Below are 21,683 nucleotides of genomic sequence, written 5' to 3' on the forward strand. Positions count from 1 at the left end.
TTTTTACATAGGGGATACAACAGACTGAAGATTTTAATTTCAACATCACAGAATTTCTAAAATGAATCTGGGAAAATCTTAGAAATACATTTCAACATGTTATTGGTTACAAATATTTTGTTTAAAATTTTTTTAGCAGATTAGAAGGATTTACTTCGCTGTCATTTACAAAGGTCTAAGTGAATAAAAGCAGAGTCAGTCACCTGCCAGTGATGACGTCAGTTTAAAATTATAAATATTTGTATCAATCGTTTCAGACCTGAATGATGTAATACATTTTCTCAGTAAAAGTATTTTTAAAAAAAGAAGAAAAACAAAAAGACAAAAAAGAAAAGAAAGTAAGTATGAAAGTTCACGTATCATTTTTTCCATTAAATTTATTTGTTGTATACAAGTACATTGAAATTTCAAAATCGTCCTTAAATCGGCCGTTTTTGTTTACATATGACACAATGTCCGTGGCCATTTTGTTTTAGGAAAAGGCAAGATCGTGAAATGCCACCTCAGGGGATCAGTGTAATGATGCAAGCGCTGACCGCTTATTATACTATATTATTAACCAATTAAAATTTAGCGCCTGCAATGATCCGGACAATAAAGAATTATTAACCAATCAAAATCAAGCTCAAAAGAAATTCTACGCTGTCTAACGTCAGTATGTAAGCCAGGGCACAAATACACGGGACACTTTATAGAATTAATCCTGCACATTTCCACATGAATGACTACAAAAAAATGCTAAATATAGAAGATATCATATGTATAAGATCGAAGTAAATAGCACATATGATAGAAATGTACAATCGGTTACAAAACATCCGTGGACAACACGTCGTAGCGGTTATATACAAACATGTGCTGCATGAATGAACTTTCAAATCGCGCCTGCCGAAATATGTCTGTTCATTTGTGAATTAACATTCAGGCATTTAAGCGTAACAATTATGTACAACAAACGCTGTCATTTCTACTTGCCTGAATTAGCACACGGGTGGATAAAAATGTATTTTTACTATGGAATAGTAAATGAGAGGCCATATGCCTACAGTAAACCTGCTAAAATTAAGCTCAGAACTAATCCATATCAACCAACATAAAACGGCCCCAACGCTAGTCAGTGGTTGGACTCCAAACAAAGATACATATTTTACAGATAAATTATGCGGTAAATGTTCTGACAAAATACTACAGCTGAAACGAAAAACTATACATTTTTGGTCACCTGTTCATAGGAAAGATTACTTTTGACATGCACAAAATGTATGTAGTGAATGTACATAATTATGAAAAACAAAAGCCCTGTTTTATCATCAAACAATATTTATGTATATGAATTATATAAAAGAAAGCTGTTTGTAGCTAAGATCTCCACATAATTTAAACTTCTTGTACAATTCACCATGTTTTATTTAAACATTTCAAATGATGGTATCACTGATCTATTTTCATTTACAGGATGATAATACACAGTAGAAGACGGATCCATAGAATCAAAATCAAACTCCAATTCAAGACAGTAGGCAAGTATTATGTTGAGAAAAATATTATGCATTCCCCTCTCCAATAAATTGCAATGTTTCAGTAACATGGAATCCACATGAACATGGTAATTTAAGTTTCAACTGCAGGCATATCAGTTAAGGAAAATAAAATATAGCTTGTATATTATTTTTAAGACACGAAATATAATAAAGTTTAAGTTTACTCCATCCACTGATATAAACAGCACAGCTAGCGATCATTTCTCATGATCGATACTAATACACAGTTTCATATGACACAGTATGGCACCATATTGAATTATCCAGCACTTGTTATTCGCTAGATGGCACTAAACTGGAAAATGGTGGATTTTAATACACTTATCAAGTTACTGCTGTTGTGTTACATGTAAAGACAGAACTATGCTAACTAACTATTAAAAGGTGTGATACTTGAATGTACACAGGAAGTAGTGTGTGTTCTTTCCTTTCTATTTCTAATTAGAAACAGAACAAGACATTGAATCTTACTGGCTATACATGTTCAAACGCTATTCCCAAATCAGAAATAGAGCAATCACATGTTCATTTACTTTAATTTAGCACAGTTCTTTTTCATAACTTTTATTTATGAATATGTATGAAATTGAAGTATGCAAAATATGGACTAGAATAGACTTGTTCACATTTGATAAGATATTTGAAAATTTACTCACATATCAAGTGCATATAATATTAGATGGTGAATGAAGCAGAAAGAAGGAAATCTAAGTAGCTAGCAAGTATTATTAGTAAAAATACATAAATTACTACATGCATATCAAGGTATCAATGAAAACTTAGCTTTTCCACCCATTTTTTTCTTTATGGAGCCTACCAAATAAATCATTGAGGCTTCCTATTTCATATTTGAGTGAGAGAAATGTGCAGTTTTCTTAACTATTTAAGCCATAAATTGTTCATGACAATTTCCTGTGATCATTCCAATGAAGCACTAGCATTTACTAGTTTAATATGCAATAGCACTATGATATGCTAGTTTAACATTCTATAACACTAGGATATGCTAGATTAACATGATTTAACACTAGGATATGCTAGTTTATCAAGTTATAACACTAGGATATGCTAGATTAACATGCAATGACACTAGGATATGCTAGATTAACATGCTATAACACTACAATATGCTAGTTTAGCAGTTATGACACTATGATATGCTAGTTTAACATGCTATAACACTAGTATATGCTAGATTAACATGATATAACACTAGGATATGCTAGTTTAACATGCTATAACACTAGGATATGCTAGATTAACATGCTATAACACTAGGATATGCTAGTTTAGCAAGCTATAACACTTAGGACATGCTAGTTTAATATGCTATAGCACTAGGATATATTAGTGTAACATGCTATAACACTAGATATGCTAGTTTAACATGCATTTATCCTTCAGTTCTAGTGCAGAAAATTAAATCCAAAAGTAGAGAGTTGTCAGTCATTCAGAAAAAATTAAATCCGGAGATAGACCAGTCAGCATTATGGTTCGTAATCTGTCCAGATAACAATAATTTGTGTTCACACAAGAAAGAAAATTTCTACATCCATGAACATGAATAGGTTCAGTGTCTTCTTTTGCAGAAGACTCTTCATTTTGAAACATGCATGAAGATATATGTGTACAGTGTATCTACTTTTATTTTATTTTAGAGGGCCTCAAAGGAGATGAGTTGTTTTGAAATAATTCATTTAGCCTCTTTAAATAAAGATGTTATTATTATTATTATACTGTTTCTCATTCAAATGGTATATGACATACTGGTATTAGTATCCTGAAGAATGGAATGTACCAAACAGGTACCATTAATATATTCATTGTACAACACATATGAAACTCATGTGTACTTCTACACCCCACTTACAGGTGACACCAATTACAGGTGAGTGAAATTAAGCTACACACCATGCAAAGTCTGCATCATTGCTAATACATAGACATCCTAAAGACACTTTGTTTCTTTTTTAACAGGTCATCATCTCTGCCCAGGGCCATGTGCTTTTCAATCAAATTAACTGGCCCAGTCAACAAGTAAAAGACTGCTTCAGCTTCAAGTTCATACAGGAACCTCAGCTCACAGGAAAGGCAATTTCACAAACTGCTCAGTTGTGAAAATAATGCAAAATGTACATGGACTCTGTCTAAGAAGAAGTACCTGAACAGCTTTGTTTTCATATGGTTTAAAGGTGAAATTGAGTAATGGCTACTTATAAGGAGGTTGGATCAGCCATTAATGTGGATCTACAGGTATCCCAACATCCAATATGACTCGTCCATCCATGACATCTTCCAAACCTTGTAACTTGGTGTGTGTAATATCACCTTCCTTGAGGACAATGAGGAGTTCACTGATTATGTTACATAGAGAGGCTCCCTCTGGCAATGTGTTACAGTCAATGGAGGAGGTCTCCAGATCAACATCACAACCTCTTTAGTACAGGTATTATCATACCACCCTTTCATGGTATTATTTCTGTTCTAGAAACAACTGGACCTGCCTGAAACTGCTGCATTTGATGTTCAGCTTCAAGTCCAGTAACACCAGTCAACTTGTTTACTAGAACAAACCTGGTTCCCATCCAGAAATGCACAGTTTAGTGGTAGACATATTGCTGCCTGAAGATTTTCTTAAATCCTTCGCATTTCCAACCAAAAACACTGTATTGTTCCACCACGAGTCAGAAGTTCTCACCACAGACTTCCTGACAAAGTGGAAACCATGGCACACTCACAGTGAGTGACCTGTGCAGGCAAAGAAATAAAATAGTATTCAGTGACACATACTTGTAGAATAAAATAAAAGCCATAAAAGCTGTATTCATCCTTAACAGATACAAATGAGTTGGTATATATCAACACATGTGGGTATTTCAGCTTTATTTTAGCATATGAACCAAGTGGGTGAATTTCTCCCTACATATAGCTTCGTTTTGTTGTGAACTATCTTTGGTTTCGATCTGGGTGTCCCTTGAGCTTGATAAATCAAATTTTTCAGTCTGTGGGTTATAATATATGGACTACACCAGTCTCTTTGCAACGTTTTTGTTCAGACCTCTCTTAAATTTTGGATTATGAATCCTGTTATGCATATTTAATTTGTTTGTTGGTATTTTTCATTGATTATATGTTATGTATATCTGTATGTTGTAACTGACCTTAGCCCAAAGTCAAGTTAATGGTCTACCAGACCAGTAACATTTATTTCGTAAACAATATAATACATAGCTAATATTTCACTATGATTATAGATTAAATAGTCAGATCTTTATTAATTGTCAACATCTTTAGTTCAGTTTGAGTTAAAGATACAGTCTTGATTCTGACCTTAGAAAGTTCAAGAAAAGTAATTTTTCATTATATCATCAGAGTATTTCCAGAAAATGGTAATTTCAAAATGGAGTGATATATAAACTTGGTTACTTAAGGATTATTCATTCCTGCCTTAACGTCTGAACTGGAATCAATCTTATTGTTGTGTTCAGCTTTTAATTTGGGTGGATTTATTTATTCAAATTATTATTCACTGGAATTACACAGTGCTCAGTAATGTTCTTAGCCTAAAACATTCATTTGAACTATAGTGAATTCAGTCAAGGACATTTTGAATTATATTATTGTGATACATCAAAAGACTGTTAGCACATTGCCACATTCCAGGCCACTGGCACATTTAATTTAATGTTTAGTTTTAGTGGCTTGGTTTAAGTAAAAACCTTCAACTTAAGCATACTTATAGTTCACACAACTTACGGTCATGAGTAAATAGAAAGTGGCAAAATCCAAACCAAGCTGGTCTCTCAGCAAACTACATGTGGTTATTAATTTGTTTGAAGAAATATAAAAACTTAGAATTAGAAATAAAGCATGAATCAGAAATAAGGGTGCTTTAAGTTTTATTACTTTGCACACCATCAATTAGTCACAAATTATAACACTGGAAGGAGAGTCAGCTAATTTCTTTTGATGGATTCAGGCATTGCTTTGACAGCCAACAACACATGATGAGACTGGCTTCAAGGTTCCATCACCTGATAAGCTGCAGCAGCAATCCAATACTATGTTTCATTTATTTAATAACGATGGGAACTCCAGCCCAAATGGCAAGTTGTCCATTTTGACAGATTAGGGAGGGCAGAATTTATACCACATGTATACAATTACAACATCTGAATCCATCAAAGAGATGAGCAGACTCTTAAATCACTGATCAAAAATGGCATTTATAAGGGACTGCAGTTGCATGAAACAATAGATTAGCTTAGGACAGAATTTGATATTGAGACAGTTAGCTTTCAAGAATTAGAAACATTTTACAGTGTTTGACTACTGAGACTCTTACCTTGTTCCATTACATGGACAAATAGCAATAAAAACCAGCATATGCTAGTGTAGCAGAATCTCTGGCATGTTAAATGCAATTTTATGATCATAAGTACTTTTTCGTGGTTTGCCTTAATTAAGATTTTCTTCCTAGGATATTCCTGTACTTGCTTGATATGCTGCTGCAGCTCATACACATAATTTGTTAATATCTTATTTCAGTTTCCTTCTTCTACAGGTTGTCCGAACAAGAAAATCAACAAGCAAAATGTCTCTTCCATAGCATCATGGTATTCGGTGACACAACAGTAGCCTCGTGGACTGAAGAATGATACGCCATCATCAGCATGGGTAGGTAATGATCCCAGTTTCTTTGGATTTTGGTCAGCAAAGGCCACCAACACATCTTTTATAGCTTGATTAGTTCTTTCCACTATTCCATCTGACTGATCTGTTGTTGTCCTTGTTTTCTGCACACCAAACAATTGGCACATCTCGACACAAACCAGGGATTCAAAATTGGAATCTTTATCACTGTGTATAAAGAGGGGAACTCCAAATAGCACTGTTATTCTCTCCACCATCACACTAACAATAGTTGTGACTTCTTGGTTTTTCGTATGGAAAAACATCTGTACATCAGGTAAAATAATAACCAGCAATTAGAATACACTTGTTCATTTTTGCAATATCTGGCAACATGCCTATTATATCAACTGTGATCCTTTCTTGTGGTGCTCCAATGGAATATAATCTGAGTGGTACCTTAGTTAATTGATCTCTTATGTGATACACAAATGTCACATTTTTTGACCCAGTGTTCAACATTCATCTGTAAGTCAAACCAGAAAAATCAAGCCCTTACTTTTTGAAGGGTTTTCTTACTGTAAAGCATAGGGGGTGTCATGCATTTGTGTCAAAAGAAAGCTATGTAGGATCTCTGGCTACATGGTTAATAACTGTGATAATTCCACTTATAATAAAATATATTGTTTTTTCATCTCCAAAGACTCCCACTGTCCCAATAAAACCACAACTTAACACTCTCTGGCCAACCAGACAAGACTTATTTTCTTCCAGTCATATAATCTTTTAATTATTGTGTCTTTTTTGGGGGCATCTTTTATAGACATGTTGCTGTAACACCACTAATGGATGCCATCCCCTTTAGGGATAATGGAAATTAGAATCATCAGGTGGACACTGTCACATCTTTCATTGACTGTGATCAAGTGACCACAGAAATAAATTCCTTGTAGGAACCACATTCTGCTGATATATCCTTCGCGTCAGGTAATACATGACTCAGCCAAGGATCGAACATGCGACCTACCGCATCTGAGGCGGACACTCTAACCACTAGGCCACCGGAGCGGTGTCAGAAGGAAGCACAGAGCAACATTCATATGCAGCTAAGGAACATAGTATGCTCAGAAATAATTAACAGATTAATGCTTATACAACTAGAGGTGACATCTTTTAAAGATGTTAATTTCAAAAGAGCTCTAAGAATGTGAGCAGGAAGGAAGAGAGACCGATATTGAAGTGTTAGGTAAATATTGAACTATGGTCATTTCCTCCCCCCCCCTCCATTTTTTCTACTACCACCTTGTTACAGTGACAAAGGGGTAGGTCCCCCTTAAGATAAAATCCTGGCAGCATATCTCCTTAAATTGTACATGGAACAAATTTGGAATTTCTCATTTTATGCTGAGATATTTTCCAATGTTGTCAGTAGTTTTCCTTCTTCACTAACAAATACAAGTACATGTGGCTGAAGTAGTTGTTTGCATCTGCAGGAAGTACAACGGATTTGTTCTTGATGAGATTTTTTTGCACGGGAAATTGCATTATTCCTTCTGTTTTGAAGATAATATTGTAATGTCTTTCAAGTTTAAGTGAGACATGAAATTGGTAAAAATATGCTTTTAAAGCATTCATGCCCTGCAAAACAAAGGGTCTGGTAGCTAAAGTCAGTTAAATGGAGCCACCATTAAATGGCCTAAAATGTTGAACAAAATTCGCTGACAACCAAAAGGTAGTCTGTTTGAAATTTTTTTTTGTTATCTTTTCATCTATGAGAATTAAATATAAATATGATAGCTATATGTCTATCTGTAATATATAGCTGTCACGTTTGCTCAACCCCAGTTTGTAAGTCGTGTATAAACTAAGGTATCAGTAAAAGCCATGGTTGCTGTCTAAACATGCTGCGGGCTATAGTTAATCTCTTACGCAAGGTTACCGTGACCAGAGAGAAGATCCGGCATCTTGAATTGGCACAGCCGTTAGATCGAGAAACTTCACACCTATATGTGTTACAAAGATCAGAGCAACCACGAGGGACTGGGGCATGTTCTAAATCTGTACCCACATGGACAGACAGCGAGAAGGACATTGTCCATTAAGCTAGATTGGATCAAATCAGAACGACTCCAGTTGGAATTTAGACAGAGGGTGTGATAGCAATTTCGATCCGAGTTATAACTTCTAACTAGCAAGCAAAAATTTTTTTATCCTGGAAAGATTGCTGAGCAAATAGGATTACTCCAAGAAAGCCACTTGTAATTTGGTGGGAAAACTTAGGAGATTCTAAGGAAAGACAAAGCTTCATAAAGGAAGCTTTTTGGGGGACAGAACTTCCGGTTCAGTGAGTCCTGAGTCTCTAAGAGGGGAGATGGAAGTACGACTAGCAGAGCCATAGGAGTCGACAAGTCTAGTCGGTACAGAGTCAAGGAGGAGGAGGAAAAGGAGTCGAGGAGGAGAAAGTGGAAAAGGAGGAGAAGTACCGGTATAGAGAAGTCGAAGAGGAAAAGGAATTTGGAGAAAGTCGAGAGGAAGAGGAGAAGCAATTGGAGGACAAGGAGAAAAGAATACACAGATGAGTAGAATACAAGGACAGGTGGAAAGCTATCTCACACTACAAATCAAATGATGCAATAGGCTATCACAGGGTCAAGCAGAAGGAGAGTACTTGCAAATTTTTAATCATTTGATTATTGAATTGTCATTATATTTTTATATGTTGAATTTCACTTTTTTGTATATTCAGTCCTTTAACTGTCGGCATTGGTGACTGGGGGCTCAGAGCTTTACATCTATCTTTCACTAATTTAACTTCCAACCAAAATCAAGCCTGGGTGGGACTTCCATAATAATTTAAATAAATATTGAAACACCCCACCCCACACCTACCACAGTGTTGACATAACAAACTCCAACACACCACAATAGCTATATGTCTATGTGTAATGTATAGCACATGTCTATCTGTAATGTATAGCTATATGTCTATCTATAATGTATAGATATATGTCTATCTGTAATGTATAGCTATATGTCTATCTGTAATGTTTAGCTATATGTCAATCTGTTATATGCATTCTGGAAATTCAGCCAGTATGTCAACATACACAAAAGAGCATCACCTACCTTCCAAAGATGGAAAGACCCTCAAGTTCATATGTGTATTGATATGTATTGCATTGCAGGCTGTGTATTGTGAATCATATTGATAGATGGCACAGGTGTATCATGTCACCCCTAGCTGTTAATCCCCTATACTAGTCATATGTTTGATTTCTTCCTCAGCCTCTTTTATCTTGGCAAGTGGAATGCATTGAGGGGCTGGCTTATAGATGCAGCATCCCCAATATTAATTATGTGTTCCACTAACAGAGTAATCCGCTTTTGGTTTTTCCAAAAGTTTATGTAGTTTGTATTGTGCTTATAGGAATTGCTCTTTCATGCATTGTAATCTCTGTTATTCTTTCTTTGTGAATTATAGTGTGTCTATTCTTGTTATTCAGGTTGTTCTTCCAAGTCTGATGTTTGTCATTTAATTTTTCAGGCTTACAATGTAGAAAAGCTGATCTGTTTGATTCAATAACACCCTTAAGGTCGGTAGTCACAGCCTCCATCTTCAGACACAGATCATCTACCAGTTTTCAAACTTTTAGAAGTGGCATGGTTTTCTGCCTAACTGGAGGTATCCATTGGTTATTGACCTGAAATCAGCTGACATGCGTGTGGGAGGCAGCATCACCCTAAAGTAAGAATAAAGCATAGAGACCATCTAGTGAGGGCAATACCACTAGGAACTGTGCTTGGCCGAGATCATAGGTACCTCTGCTACTGATTTTTGAGTGAAAATATTTTGATAAAAGTTTATCTTAGAGCAGCCAGATGTAGTTATATCAATGCAGTAATAATTAAAATCCCTCAAGCTTGCACAACTAGCATAATTTTTGCATTCGATGGGAGCAGAATAATAAAAAAAATTTGGGCTATTCTTATACTGCCACATTGTTACATCATCATCATCACTTTTCTTGAAGCAGCTATATGTAATTTTAGCAAAGTTAAGAGCAACAAAATACATCATTATGAACTTATTAAAGATAAAATAAAATATAATCAAAGGCCAGATAAAACAAACCTTTAAAATTTTGCAAACTTTAACACCTGGAAATATTAGTCACACGTATAACTCTTCAAGTCCACCAAACCGTATACTGTTTCTTCTCTTGTATAACTACAACAAAGGCACTAGTAGAAAATAATAGCCCACAGATAATAAAACATGCTAAAATCTTTTATTACACAGATACAGTCCATATTAAAGGTTCGTATTTTGAAAGTACAGGTCTTACTTTCAATGTACTGAATTTTGTGTCCGCAGCATTATATGCAGAATCCATCAGTTCACATGGGGACCTTTTATTGTGGCACTCAAATAGTTCTCTTAGAACGTCACATCTGCAGTGCAAGAAACTACCTTACATCATTAAAACATGTTCAAATATTGCCATTTGACTACAAGTGCTTGCACAGTGTTTTTGTCCATGGAGTTCTGAAGTTGTTCAAAACAAAACCAAATGTGACTATGATCACAAGAGTGCTGACTTTGTTCTGGTAGCAGAAGTCTCACCTGAGTCAAAGATAACAAAATTAGATGATTAGTTTTAGTAATTTTAATGTTAGAATTGATATTTCTTAAGAAGGAATGTTCCTTCACTGTAGATTTATGTAGACTTGGTTGAATCTGTAAAAATGACGGTTACATGACCAGCCATGTTTCTTGACCAACATACCTTATTACTGTTATTACATTATAACAACATACCTTATTACTGTTATTACATTATAAGAACTGCATTTAACTTAGGATTTAGTTACGGCTTTTGTACATGTAGTTAATGCAGCAAAATGTGTCCACATGCATCAAGTACTATGCTCCCTTGACTATATCTTCTGAACTATCATTTTTAGTAATGCTAATAACTTAACACATGAACATTGATTATCTGTGTTATGTCTTGTTATATGCCAAACCATCTGACAAAAATACATATTTTCTCTCCACCCATTGATTTATTTTGCATCTATTTACATTTTTTTAAATAAAGTTATGGATATCCAACATCATATGCAATGTTTTGTTTTAGTTTATTTCACTATGGATAATTTGCCATCTTAGTTGTGATTTGGTGTCCAAGTTATATACATAACAAATATAGTTTTTAAACAAAATATGGTTAATTAACATTTAATATTTTTCTTTCACATGTTTATACCTGACCACTAAATACTGGCAAATAGCACAGATCAGATTAAATAATAAAATGTTTTCAGAATTTTTAAGTAGGAAAAGTTAATTGTGTGTATGTTTCGCAGGTAACGGTGTTCAGTTACGTATGTTCGTTATATGTCAAGTTTCACAAAAAGCTTCAGTTAAAAATGCTGTGAAATGAAATATTCTTTATTATTATGCATGTTTGTGCCTAAATACACTTGTAATTTGTGCAAAGAGTCAAAATATGAATCTATGAGGTGAATTCTGCAAATATTCATTAAATATAGGCTCGAAGGTATGCAATCAGTGCAAAATAAGTTGTTTACATATATTCAATTTTTGGCATATATGTAACACTTTTGTGGCCCTTGATATCAGTCAAGTACAACTCCATGTTACTTTCACCTTGGGGTGGTGCTGCTTTCCATGCATGCCTCAGCAATTTTAAAAATTGGCCGATAACTGATAGATACACAGACGTTCTGTTCTGAAAGTGATTAATACTGTTACAGCTGAATGTTATGGTTCTTTCAATCATAAAATATTCTGGACTTACCTGGAACTGGCTTGAGGTGAAATGAGCATAGAAGTACACTACTGGTGTTGGTGCTAATAATTTTCTGTACTGTAAATGCTAGAAAGACAGAAGAGAAGAAAGGAAAATATTTATTATATAAATACATACAGAATAAATTGTTTTACTTTTTATTATGTTCTCTCTTTCTTTATGATAATCACATTATTGCCTTTACAATGAAATACAAGAATACTGATTTTTATTCACGGCCGTACATTTACTGTGCAAACAAGATTTTCACAATACACATTTTTTTTCATATATACATGTACTTTAAAACAACAGTTTTATCAGAAGTATTTAATAAACTAAATTTGGTCATGTTTTATAGCATCAAGGTATAATCTTGTTGGTGGAGACTTGTACTTCCTTACTTATGTAAAATCCCTGTAAAATAAAACCTTCCAAACAAAATATGGGCAAATATGAAATTCAGACAACCCCAAAATTCAGATAACTCAAAATATGGACAAGTCGGAAAATTTTATAAATCAAACTTTGGGCAAATCTGAAATTTGGCATTCTAATAAAATAACAATTGTTATGTATATTTGATTTAATTATATCTGATATAATATATATTTATTTCAATTTAATTGTTTGTCAGTTTTAATTTTTTTATTTTTCATTACATGATATTGTAAATTTATTCAATAGAGATGATACTTTTTTCAGAAAATAGTTTGACCTTGACTGTTCGTTTACAGGTCATTGTCAGATGGAAATTCACCAAACAAACTGTCTAGTGAGACTGAAAGCTACCAGCTCCCACTCACCAATATAGAATGCAGGGAACAATGGCGCCATTTCAGATTTAGTGGAATACATTCCAGGAGGCATTATTTGACTAAAATAGACATTAAACAAATAAGGCAACATAAAATATCATCATTCGGTAAGAAACAGGTACCTAAATGTTACTCGCAATGTAGTGACAAGTTAAAATAATCAGCACACTGGATGAAATGAAAGCCAATCTACCTTGTCCAAAGCAGCCATGCGCTTTCAAAGAGGGGCCATATTGAGACTATGTAATCAATGGAAACAAGGTGCATGTGATCACTGTTATACACTCATAATAAAACATATACCATAAGATAAAATTGTGAGACTGGCATAGCAATACTAAGAAAGTGTTCTGAATGATTTATTGTCATGGGCCAGAAGAAGAGGGAATTTACTTACCATCTGCATACAAAGGTGACCGTCAAAATGTATTAATTACTAGTGATCTGCAGATAGTCTGAACCGAAAGGAGGCTGAAAACTTCATTCAAGGTTGTGCCTTGCAGAACCTACAACTAGCAGTACCTGCCAACCTTTATGATTTTGCTGTAAGTCTTAAAGAAATTGCCCTTAAAATACGAACATATGGAATAATAGAACAAATTAGGAAAATACAACTGTTTGCGATAAAATCCAGATACTGGTTTGTCTGCTTTTGATTCTGATCTGGATTTCATGTTAACTTCAGTGAAGTTCATCAGGGAAATACACCAACTTTACAGGAATACTGCAGATGCTTTAAACTGCATGTATTTTATCATGCTAAACATTAGCATAATCAAGCTGTTGCATATTTGTTGTAAAAATGGCGTGATACATTTTCAGAATGAAAAGGGACAAGAAACCTCTTAAAAGGTTTTAATAGTCAGTACAAAACGGAATAATCAGATTCTTGGGGAAAAAGCAATAAGAACAATAATGTGTTGATTTGGAACTGCAGTTTGTAAAACTACTGGAGTTAATTAAGGTTTCAATTAACTTTACAAACTTTTAGGCCTCGTAGAACACAATGTTTACCATTGCTGCATCAGTTTTTAATCAGACTTCTGGACTTTTTAATGCATATTTTTAGTTTGATTACCGTTATACTAGTTTATCACATAGGTGGTACACTTTACCTATAGTGTGTGGAGTTTAATATTTTTGATATTATAACATGTTGACATATCACTTTATGTGTTTCTGATTGGTCCAATAATCCAATGAAATTTTTGCGCAGTATTCTCTTTACTGTTGGCTGTGATTGTGGGAAAATTTAATTACCCCACCTACTGGAACATTATGTTTTTACTATTACTACTAACATGATGGTAACCATTTATATAAATTACCTGCCTAAAGGGAATTGTGAAAAAAGTCATGACTGTCTGAATATGGCCGATTTACCCCCACATGAGTTTGTTATGCCATGTATAGAAGATTATCATGCATTGAAAAATGACATTTAAACCCTAACAAGGACAACAACAACAAATAAAACTAAGGGAATTGGCCAATTGATAGTGTACATGTGGAAAGGGGTGGGAGTATACCTGTAACATGGAATCCTCCTTATATACAAGAACTGTTTAAATGTTAACTTACAAAAGTAGATAAACTCACCTCTGTTCACAGAAGAATGTGGACATAAACCAGCCTCCAAACTGAAAGAATGTTAGCCAACCACAGCATGCTATGTCATAAATTAGCTCATATCACGTGATACAATTCCAAATTTGTCTATGACTACTATTCAGTCACAAGTACATCTGGAATATCTATAATCATCCCATCACAACAATTTGAATGCTTAGATGTGCAACTGATAGTGACAATCTCGCTGTTAAACATTTCTCTGTGTGACATCATACTGAACTTGCATATACATTCTGTGTTGAAAAACTTTGTTGTTTGAGTTAAATATTCTGTTTACTTGGAAGGACACGTGCTGTTTGAATTATGATTAGTAAAAATTAAACAAATAAAGTTTACTAGTTATAGAACAGCACCAAAAATTCCAGGGTCAATCTTTAAACAACAAATGAAAAGTGCATTGACTGAGTCAAAATGAAAATATTTCTTCTTCTTTTATTCCTACTTCCTTTCAAATAAAAAAAAGGTAGTGATTTAATATTAAATTTATGAAACTCATTGAATAAATTCAATACTAAATCATTACCCTTCTGAGATCCTCTATAAATAATATTTTCTTACAACTTACTGAGAACTGATATAACTTACTGAAGAAAAATCAAATGTCTTGTGGAGGTCTGGTAAAGGTTGGCACATCTGGAGATACAGTTTGCAACTCTATAGACAAACAAGTAGATCTCCACTTTTTTTTTCTGCTACCAGTAATGTCAGGGAAAAAAGAATGGAGACCTACTTTTTGGTTTCTACAACACATTCTTTCATTAATCAGAGTAAAACAGTAGATACAATGGCAAGATTTCATTTATCTTTCACTCAAATAAACTTTAGGAATCCTGTTCCATGGAAGAATTATGCATTTGTAAGCTTAAGTCCACTTGGTTTTGAATTTAAATAAGATTTTTAAAAACCTCTGGACTGAAGAGCTCCTGTGCAGCACACATAACAGGCATAACATGACTGGTTGCAAAGCTATCACTTAAATTTTTTAGGAACTAAACAAACTAAATTTAGTAAACTCATTATTATATTTTTTCTAAATCGATATATGGTATTTATTGTTATTATTTTTATATTATATCATAACTTTTGTATGCTCCTGAGTTATGTGTGCCAAATAAGAACTCTTCCCTCAGGAGGTAGTTTTGTGCTTTCAGATTTCAAATAGAGTGTATGTTTGCAAATGCACGTCTAATTCTTTCAAAGGACACAACTCCAAGAGTTTATTTGAGCAAATGGTAAATAGAACTTATCTTTCCATCAACCACTGTTCAAAGATTAATGAAGGAGTGTAATGTAGAGTTGCATACACTGTATCTCTAAGTAAGTATCACAAGTTGTAGGTAAGTGTAACTTTTGTCCTGGCAGGCAAAATTTAATCTATCCTTATGTGTCAGAACCAGTAATTTCAATTCCGTACAGTGCAGGAAAGGCAATGATGGCTTGATGAATAGAAAAATATATCAGCAGTAAAGAAAAACCATAGATTATGGCCAAGTGCCTTAATGGACTGGAATAAAAACCTGAGATCAAGGGTCAAATGTGGGACGAAGTGTTTGGAAGTTACTCACCTTGTTTCTTTAATAGTATCATAGACAGAGTCATAGGAATAATCTGAAGTAGTTACGTTACTTGGTATGATTATTTACCTTCAGGACATTGCACTTTTTTCAGAATTATGTTTGCATCAGCTACCAGTGGTTTTTGGAAATGTAAATTGGAGTATTCATTGTCAGATAGATCCTGCAGACCATAAATTTTGCATAAAAACTGTGTGTAGCAATATGGCCAGGCTCTGTGGCTCTAGATTCTGCTTAACCAACTGTGTAAGTGGTGTGGCCAGGCTCTGTGACTTATAGACTCTGCACAACCATATGGCAATGTGGCCAGGCCCTGTTACTATGTATTCTGCATAATCATCTGTGTAGCAATATGGCCATGCTGTGACTATGGATGCCGCACAACTAACTGGCAATGAGGCCAGACTCTGTGACTATATATTCTGCATAATCAACTGTGTGACAATGTAGCCAGGCTCTGTGACTATGGATGCTGCACAGCTAACTGGCAATGTGGCCAAGCTCTGTGGCTGTATATTCTGCATAACCATCTGTGTGGCAATGTGGCCAGGCTCTGTGACTAATTCTGCATAACCATCTGTGTGGCAATGTGGCCAGGCTCTATGACTGTAAATTCTGTATAAGCAATTGTGTGGCAATGTGGCCAGGCTCTGTGACTGTAAATTCTGCATAGCCATCTTTGTGGCAATGTGGCCAGGCTCTGTGACTGTAAATTCTATATAACCAACTTTGTGGCAATGTGGCCAGCCTCTGTGACTGTAAATTCTGTATAACCAACTGTGTAGCAATGTGGCCAGACTCTGTGACTGTAAATTCTGTATAACCAACTGTGTAGCAATATCGCCAGGCTCTGTGACTATAGATTCTGCATAACCAACTGTGTAACAAAGTAGCCAGGCTCTGTGCATGACTCCAGGATGTTCTGGGAAAGTCAACTTTGAACTGCATTTGAAAATTGTAATCAGTATGCATAAATTATAAACCATCTGAGTGCACTTGAATCATTTAAAAATATTATTGTAGTTTTATTTAGTATTTTCATAGAATAACTTTGTTAGTGGTGGGTGTGAGGGATATAGGATCGAGCATACATTTCATGCAACAATAACAACATTTATTACAGTCTTTTGGATTCACACCTTATTGGATATGGATGCATGGTATATCCAAATGATTTGAAGGTTTATGAATACTTGATCATAGGTAGGGTGGGGTGGGGTAGGGTTTTGGTGGGGTATGCTTGAAGTTGTAATAAAAAATAATCATGAGGATTTGTCCATTCATGACCTAAAACTCTTTTCACATATAATAGAATGTAAATTCATGATGTTTTCTTAGATGATAATGTTTAGTTCCTAAATTTAAATTGTGGATATAATGGTGTTACTATATCCTTTTATATCAAATATAGCATTTTATTCATTTGGCTTTTAGCTATAAAAACAATATCAAATATTTGATAAGTTATTGTTAATAATTTCAGGTGAATATGATGGATTTCTGCTTAGAGACTCTTGGAATTTCCTTATGACACCATATAATTAAACTATCATGAGTACAGGGGAAGTCCAATGAGACCTCGTGTAGAGCAAGAGATGTCACGGAACAAACATTGGGAATTCTGAAGCGGCGTTTCCCGTATTTGCCAGATGGATGAGAGTTTCTCCTGATTGTACACATTGTCGTGTGTTATCCATCATAACATAGGCTTATGCAAGGAGTACAGTGGAACCCTGCTATAACGCTATAATTGGGGTCCAAAAAAATGGATTGCGTTAATAGAGGGGTTTCATTAATGTGGGGTTTTACAGTATTTTACTTTTTCAGAGAACAACTCATTGGCACGTATATGTGTATTCATGCCTAGTATGATGAATAGGGTATCAACACCAGTTACTACTGTGCCGTTGTCGTATACAGTTCATCCATAATGCATGTAATTCGATTGAAAAATTGCACACAGATTTACAGTATTCAAAAATTTTGTCCCAGATCATTGTGTCTGAATTTAACATTTAATATAAAGCATAAACAGAGTATTAACACTGTTTACATGATGTCTGATATACCGTTGGGGCTTGCAGTTAATCCATTATACATGTAATTCCAATGCAAAATTTGCATGGATGTTTAAACTTCAAGAATTTTGTCATAGATCATTATGTGTCTGAATTCAATGGTAAAAATTACCAGCAAAATTAGGTTCACAAAGATGATGCTTGTGTACAGTTCATTGCATTCCATTGTCTGTGAATGGTGTCTGTACAAATTTCATACTGCTAAAAAATTTTCATATGCATTTCCATGTACATTTATCCATTGCAAATTTCCAATAATTAATGCTTGTATGCCTATTCTTTTGAATGACTACAGCAAGAATAATTAACAATCAACACATGCTTTCAGTGTGCATATAACTTTTACTTCAGATTTTGTGAATATCAAGAGAAATGTGTGAAAATTACTAAAGTAATCATTGTGCAAAGTGCAGAGAAGGAATTACGTTTGTGAACTTGCTTTTCCATAACAGTAAAATATTTTTATAAAAAATAGGAAATTTATAATGATTTGATAAGCAAACACCATGCACATGTAAAACCAGAGAACTAAGTGCAGTAGACCTGCAATGGTCAAAATTTTTAAGCTGAACGCATGTACAGTTTCATACCCTTTCAATTCCAGCTAATAAAGTGGATATTAGTTACTGGTCAGCTGAAGTTTGTTAAATTGTGAGAATCTTTTATCAACCATGCATTGTCTGCTGCTTGGTTGTGTATGCAGTTAAAGAAAAAACATGTTGGCTATTGTTTGAGCAATGATTGTATACAGAATTAATTGAAGACAATCACAAAGACGACTTACTGGCTTTACTCATGGATCAGAAATAAGTAACATTTTCGATAATGTTTATTTTGGCATGATATTTCAAGAACCTGGTGAAATTGTTAAATTTCAGAAGCTACACCACAATCATACAATATTCAAATTCATACGCCAACTCTTCGTCAAAATGATAATAAACATTTTACACTATTTTTCGTACTTAACAAAAAAACATTTCCCAGTATGAGAAAAATACAGGTACAATGTAACCCTGCTATAACGCACTCCGTTATAACGTGAATTCGGATATAACATGGTCGTGGCATGCCTCCCGAAATTTCAGGTACCTTATTACAGGTATTTTTCTCAAAAACCAAAAACTTATTATAAGTATGAAAAATAAAATACGTAAAGAGTTTTATTATCATCGAGAAGAGACTGCATATAACTTCAAATATAAGACGACTGTGGCTGAAATATCATATACATGTATTATTCTAATACTCTTCTTAAAAGTGCGAAAAAGAACGTGTAGAAAATTTATTATCATTTTGGGGAGGAAATCGCATACGAATTTGAATATAAAACAAGCATTGTATGGCTCCTAAAATTTTAAAATTTAACCAATTTCTTACAGTTTTGTGCCAAAATAAACATTGGAAGTACGAGTATCCGAACCAGTGGCTAGGCCTTTTGAGAACTTTGATCTTTGTTTATTGTTGAAAAATGACAGCTCATAAGTGTTAATATTATTATTACTGATCCTTGAGCAAGGAAGCCAACATGTCTACTTTGTGTTTGTCTTGAATGCATTCTGTATACAATCGTTGCTCAAATAATGTCCGACATATTTTCTCTAAATTGCATACATAACTAAGCAACAACCAATGCGGCAGTTGATAAAAGATTCTCACCAGAATTTATTAATCAATTAATTTAAGTACATTGCTCATCATCAAAGTCAACTGTCGAGCTAAACTTGTTCAAATTAGGGGGCAACGATTTATAAAACATCAAAGAAACAAAAGCTGCCAACATGTGCGTGTGGCTTGGCAGTGTTGTTTTATGCAATCTGTTGACTAGTAAATAATGTCGTCCATTTCCTACAAATATACCCCAATGTTTAATGACAAATATTCTTGCTGTAGTCTTTCAAACCAGTAGGAGTAAAAGTGTTAATTAGTGGACATTTAGAATGGAAAATGGGAAACGGAAACGTAAAACTTTTACTTTTAAAGAAAAGATTGAAGCATTGGACAGGATTAAGTCCGGTGTTAAACAATCACAAGTAGCTAAAGATTTAGGTGTGAATGAATCAACAGTTTGAGGATGGAAGAAGGAAGAAGCAAAATTAAGAGAGATGGTTGTGGATATGCATGAAAGTGAGGGAATGATGAGGAAAAAAGCAAGACTAGCAGGAGACACCCATGTCAAACTTGATGCAGTCCTGTATCAGTGGTTTGTCCAGACTAGAGCTGAAGGAGTACCTATATCAGGACCAGTTGTAAAGGCACAAGCCAAAAAATTACACACCGACTTACATGGGCAAGATTCCAGCTTCAAAGCAAGCAATGGATCGCTAAACCATTTTAAGAAGCGATATATATGAGATTAGTCACGTGACAGTTTCAAGAGAAATTCGCTCTTCAGATTCTGAAGCAGATATGAACTATTCAGATGAATCGAGGGAAATAATAGAGGAAGGTGGATATTCCCCAGAGCAGATTTACAATTGTGATGAAACTGAATTGTGCTACAAAATAATGCCTGACACCATCCTAGCTGTGAAAAAAGATGAACATAAACATGAAGGGTTTCAGAAAATGAAGGAGTGATTATGTATTGGAAAATTCAAATCTCCTAGGTGCTTCCATCATTTGAATGTGAAGACCCTACCATTTTCATATGATGCCACAAAAAAACACATGGATGACACTGCTTTGTTTGAAAAATGGTTTCAAAACATACCAGCAGTTTGATCCCACCTCAGAAATCTGAAGATGGAGCCGAAGGCATTGTTATTATTGGACAACTGACTTGCACAACCACCTGCAGACAGCCTGGTTATTAAGGATGGGAAAATAAAAGCTAGCTTCCTCCCAAAGAACACAACTTCCAGGATTCAGCCTCTGGACCAGGGCATAATATCAGTTTTTAAAATGAATTATCGAAGAGAACTTGTGAAAAAGATTGCTTGCGATGAAACCTCAGTCCAGGCAACACTAAAAAGTTTAAATCTGAAAGAAGTAATGTACCTCAGCAGCAAAATCTTGGGATGCCATTACGCCATGCTGCATTGAGAACTGCTGGGAGAAAGGACTTGGGGCAGCATTTATTATTACACAGGAAAACAGAGGCAACATCAGTGATGATGACAATAGTTTATTTGATGGATTTTCTAAGAATGATGTGTTCAAGGCTGAGAGGGCATTTGGGGAGCTGATGCGTGAAAGTGTTGATGAATGGCTCAATTTTGATAATGACCGCCCAGTTGCAGACCACGTTTCGGATGTGGAAATTATTCAAAATATTAAGTTCAATAAGACCAATTGTGATGCTGACGATGGTGATGCTTCTGATGATGACAGCGAGGACACCACACCTGAGGATAATCCACCATTAGCAACAGAAGCAGTCAAAGGTTTAGAGTGTGCTTTGAGATGGATGGAGACACAAGATATCGACTATGTTCATATTCCTCAGCAGAGAAATATAATTGGCTTTGCCAAGAGCAAACGTGACAGTAGCAGAAAGCAGCTGAAAATCACAGAGTTTTTCAAACAATAATAATGTATTACAATTGACGGATGAGAAATTTAGTGGTATGAAATTTATACAGACACCTTC

The 21,683-nt window shown here is 34.7% G+C and overlaps 1 protein-coding gene across 2 annotated transcripts; it reads right to left on the bottom strand.

Annotated features, from left to right (window-relative positions):
• Window positions 1-154: 154 nt before the first annotated feature.
• Window positions 155-18,159, bottom strand: LOC149798811 (uncharacterized). 2 transcript variants are annotated; one of them, XM_089957714.1, is made up of 3 exons: window positions 12,796-18,159; window positions 11,999-12,076; window positions 155-4,289 (listed from the first exon to the last, which is right to left on the bottom strand). In XM_089957714.1, exon 1 carries the CDS (start codon window positions 16,997-16,999, stop codon window positions 16,427-16,429), a length of 573 nt encoding a protein of 190 aa, XP_089813840.1. In that variant the 5' UTR covers window positions 17,000-18,159; the 3' UTR covers window positions 155-4,289; window positions 11,999-12,076; window positions 12,796-16,426. The 2 variants fall into 2 exon arrangements, with proteins under 2 accessions (XP_089813840.1, XP_089813839.1); XM_089957713.1 differs by lacking the exon at window positions 155-4,289 and adding an exon at window positions 10,449-10,797.
• Between the last annotated feature and the right edge of the window lie 3,524 nt (window positions 18,160-21,683).

The sequence above is a fragment of the Sinohyriopsis cumingii genome, chromosome 5 (assembly GCF_028554795.1).
Source record: "Sinohyriopsis cumingii isolate HCF-2022 chromosome 5, ASM2855479v2, whole genome shotgun sequence".
Taxonomy (NCBI): domain Eukaryota; kingdom Metazoa; phylum Mollusca; class Bivalvia; order Unionida; family Unionidae; genus Sinohyriopsis; species Sinohyriopsis cumingii.

Bases quoted from the DNA above. Each gene is read 5' to 3' on its own strand.
- LOC149798811 (XM_089957714.1), bottom strand. From the start codon at position 16,999: ATGGTTTATAATTTATGCATACTGATTACAATTTTCAAATGCAGTTCA.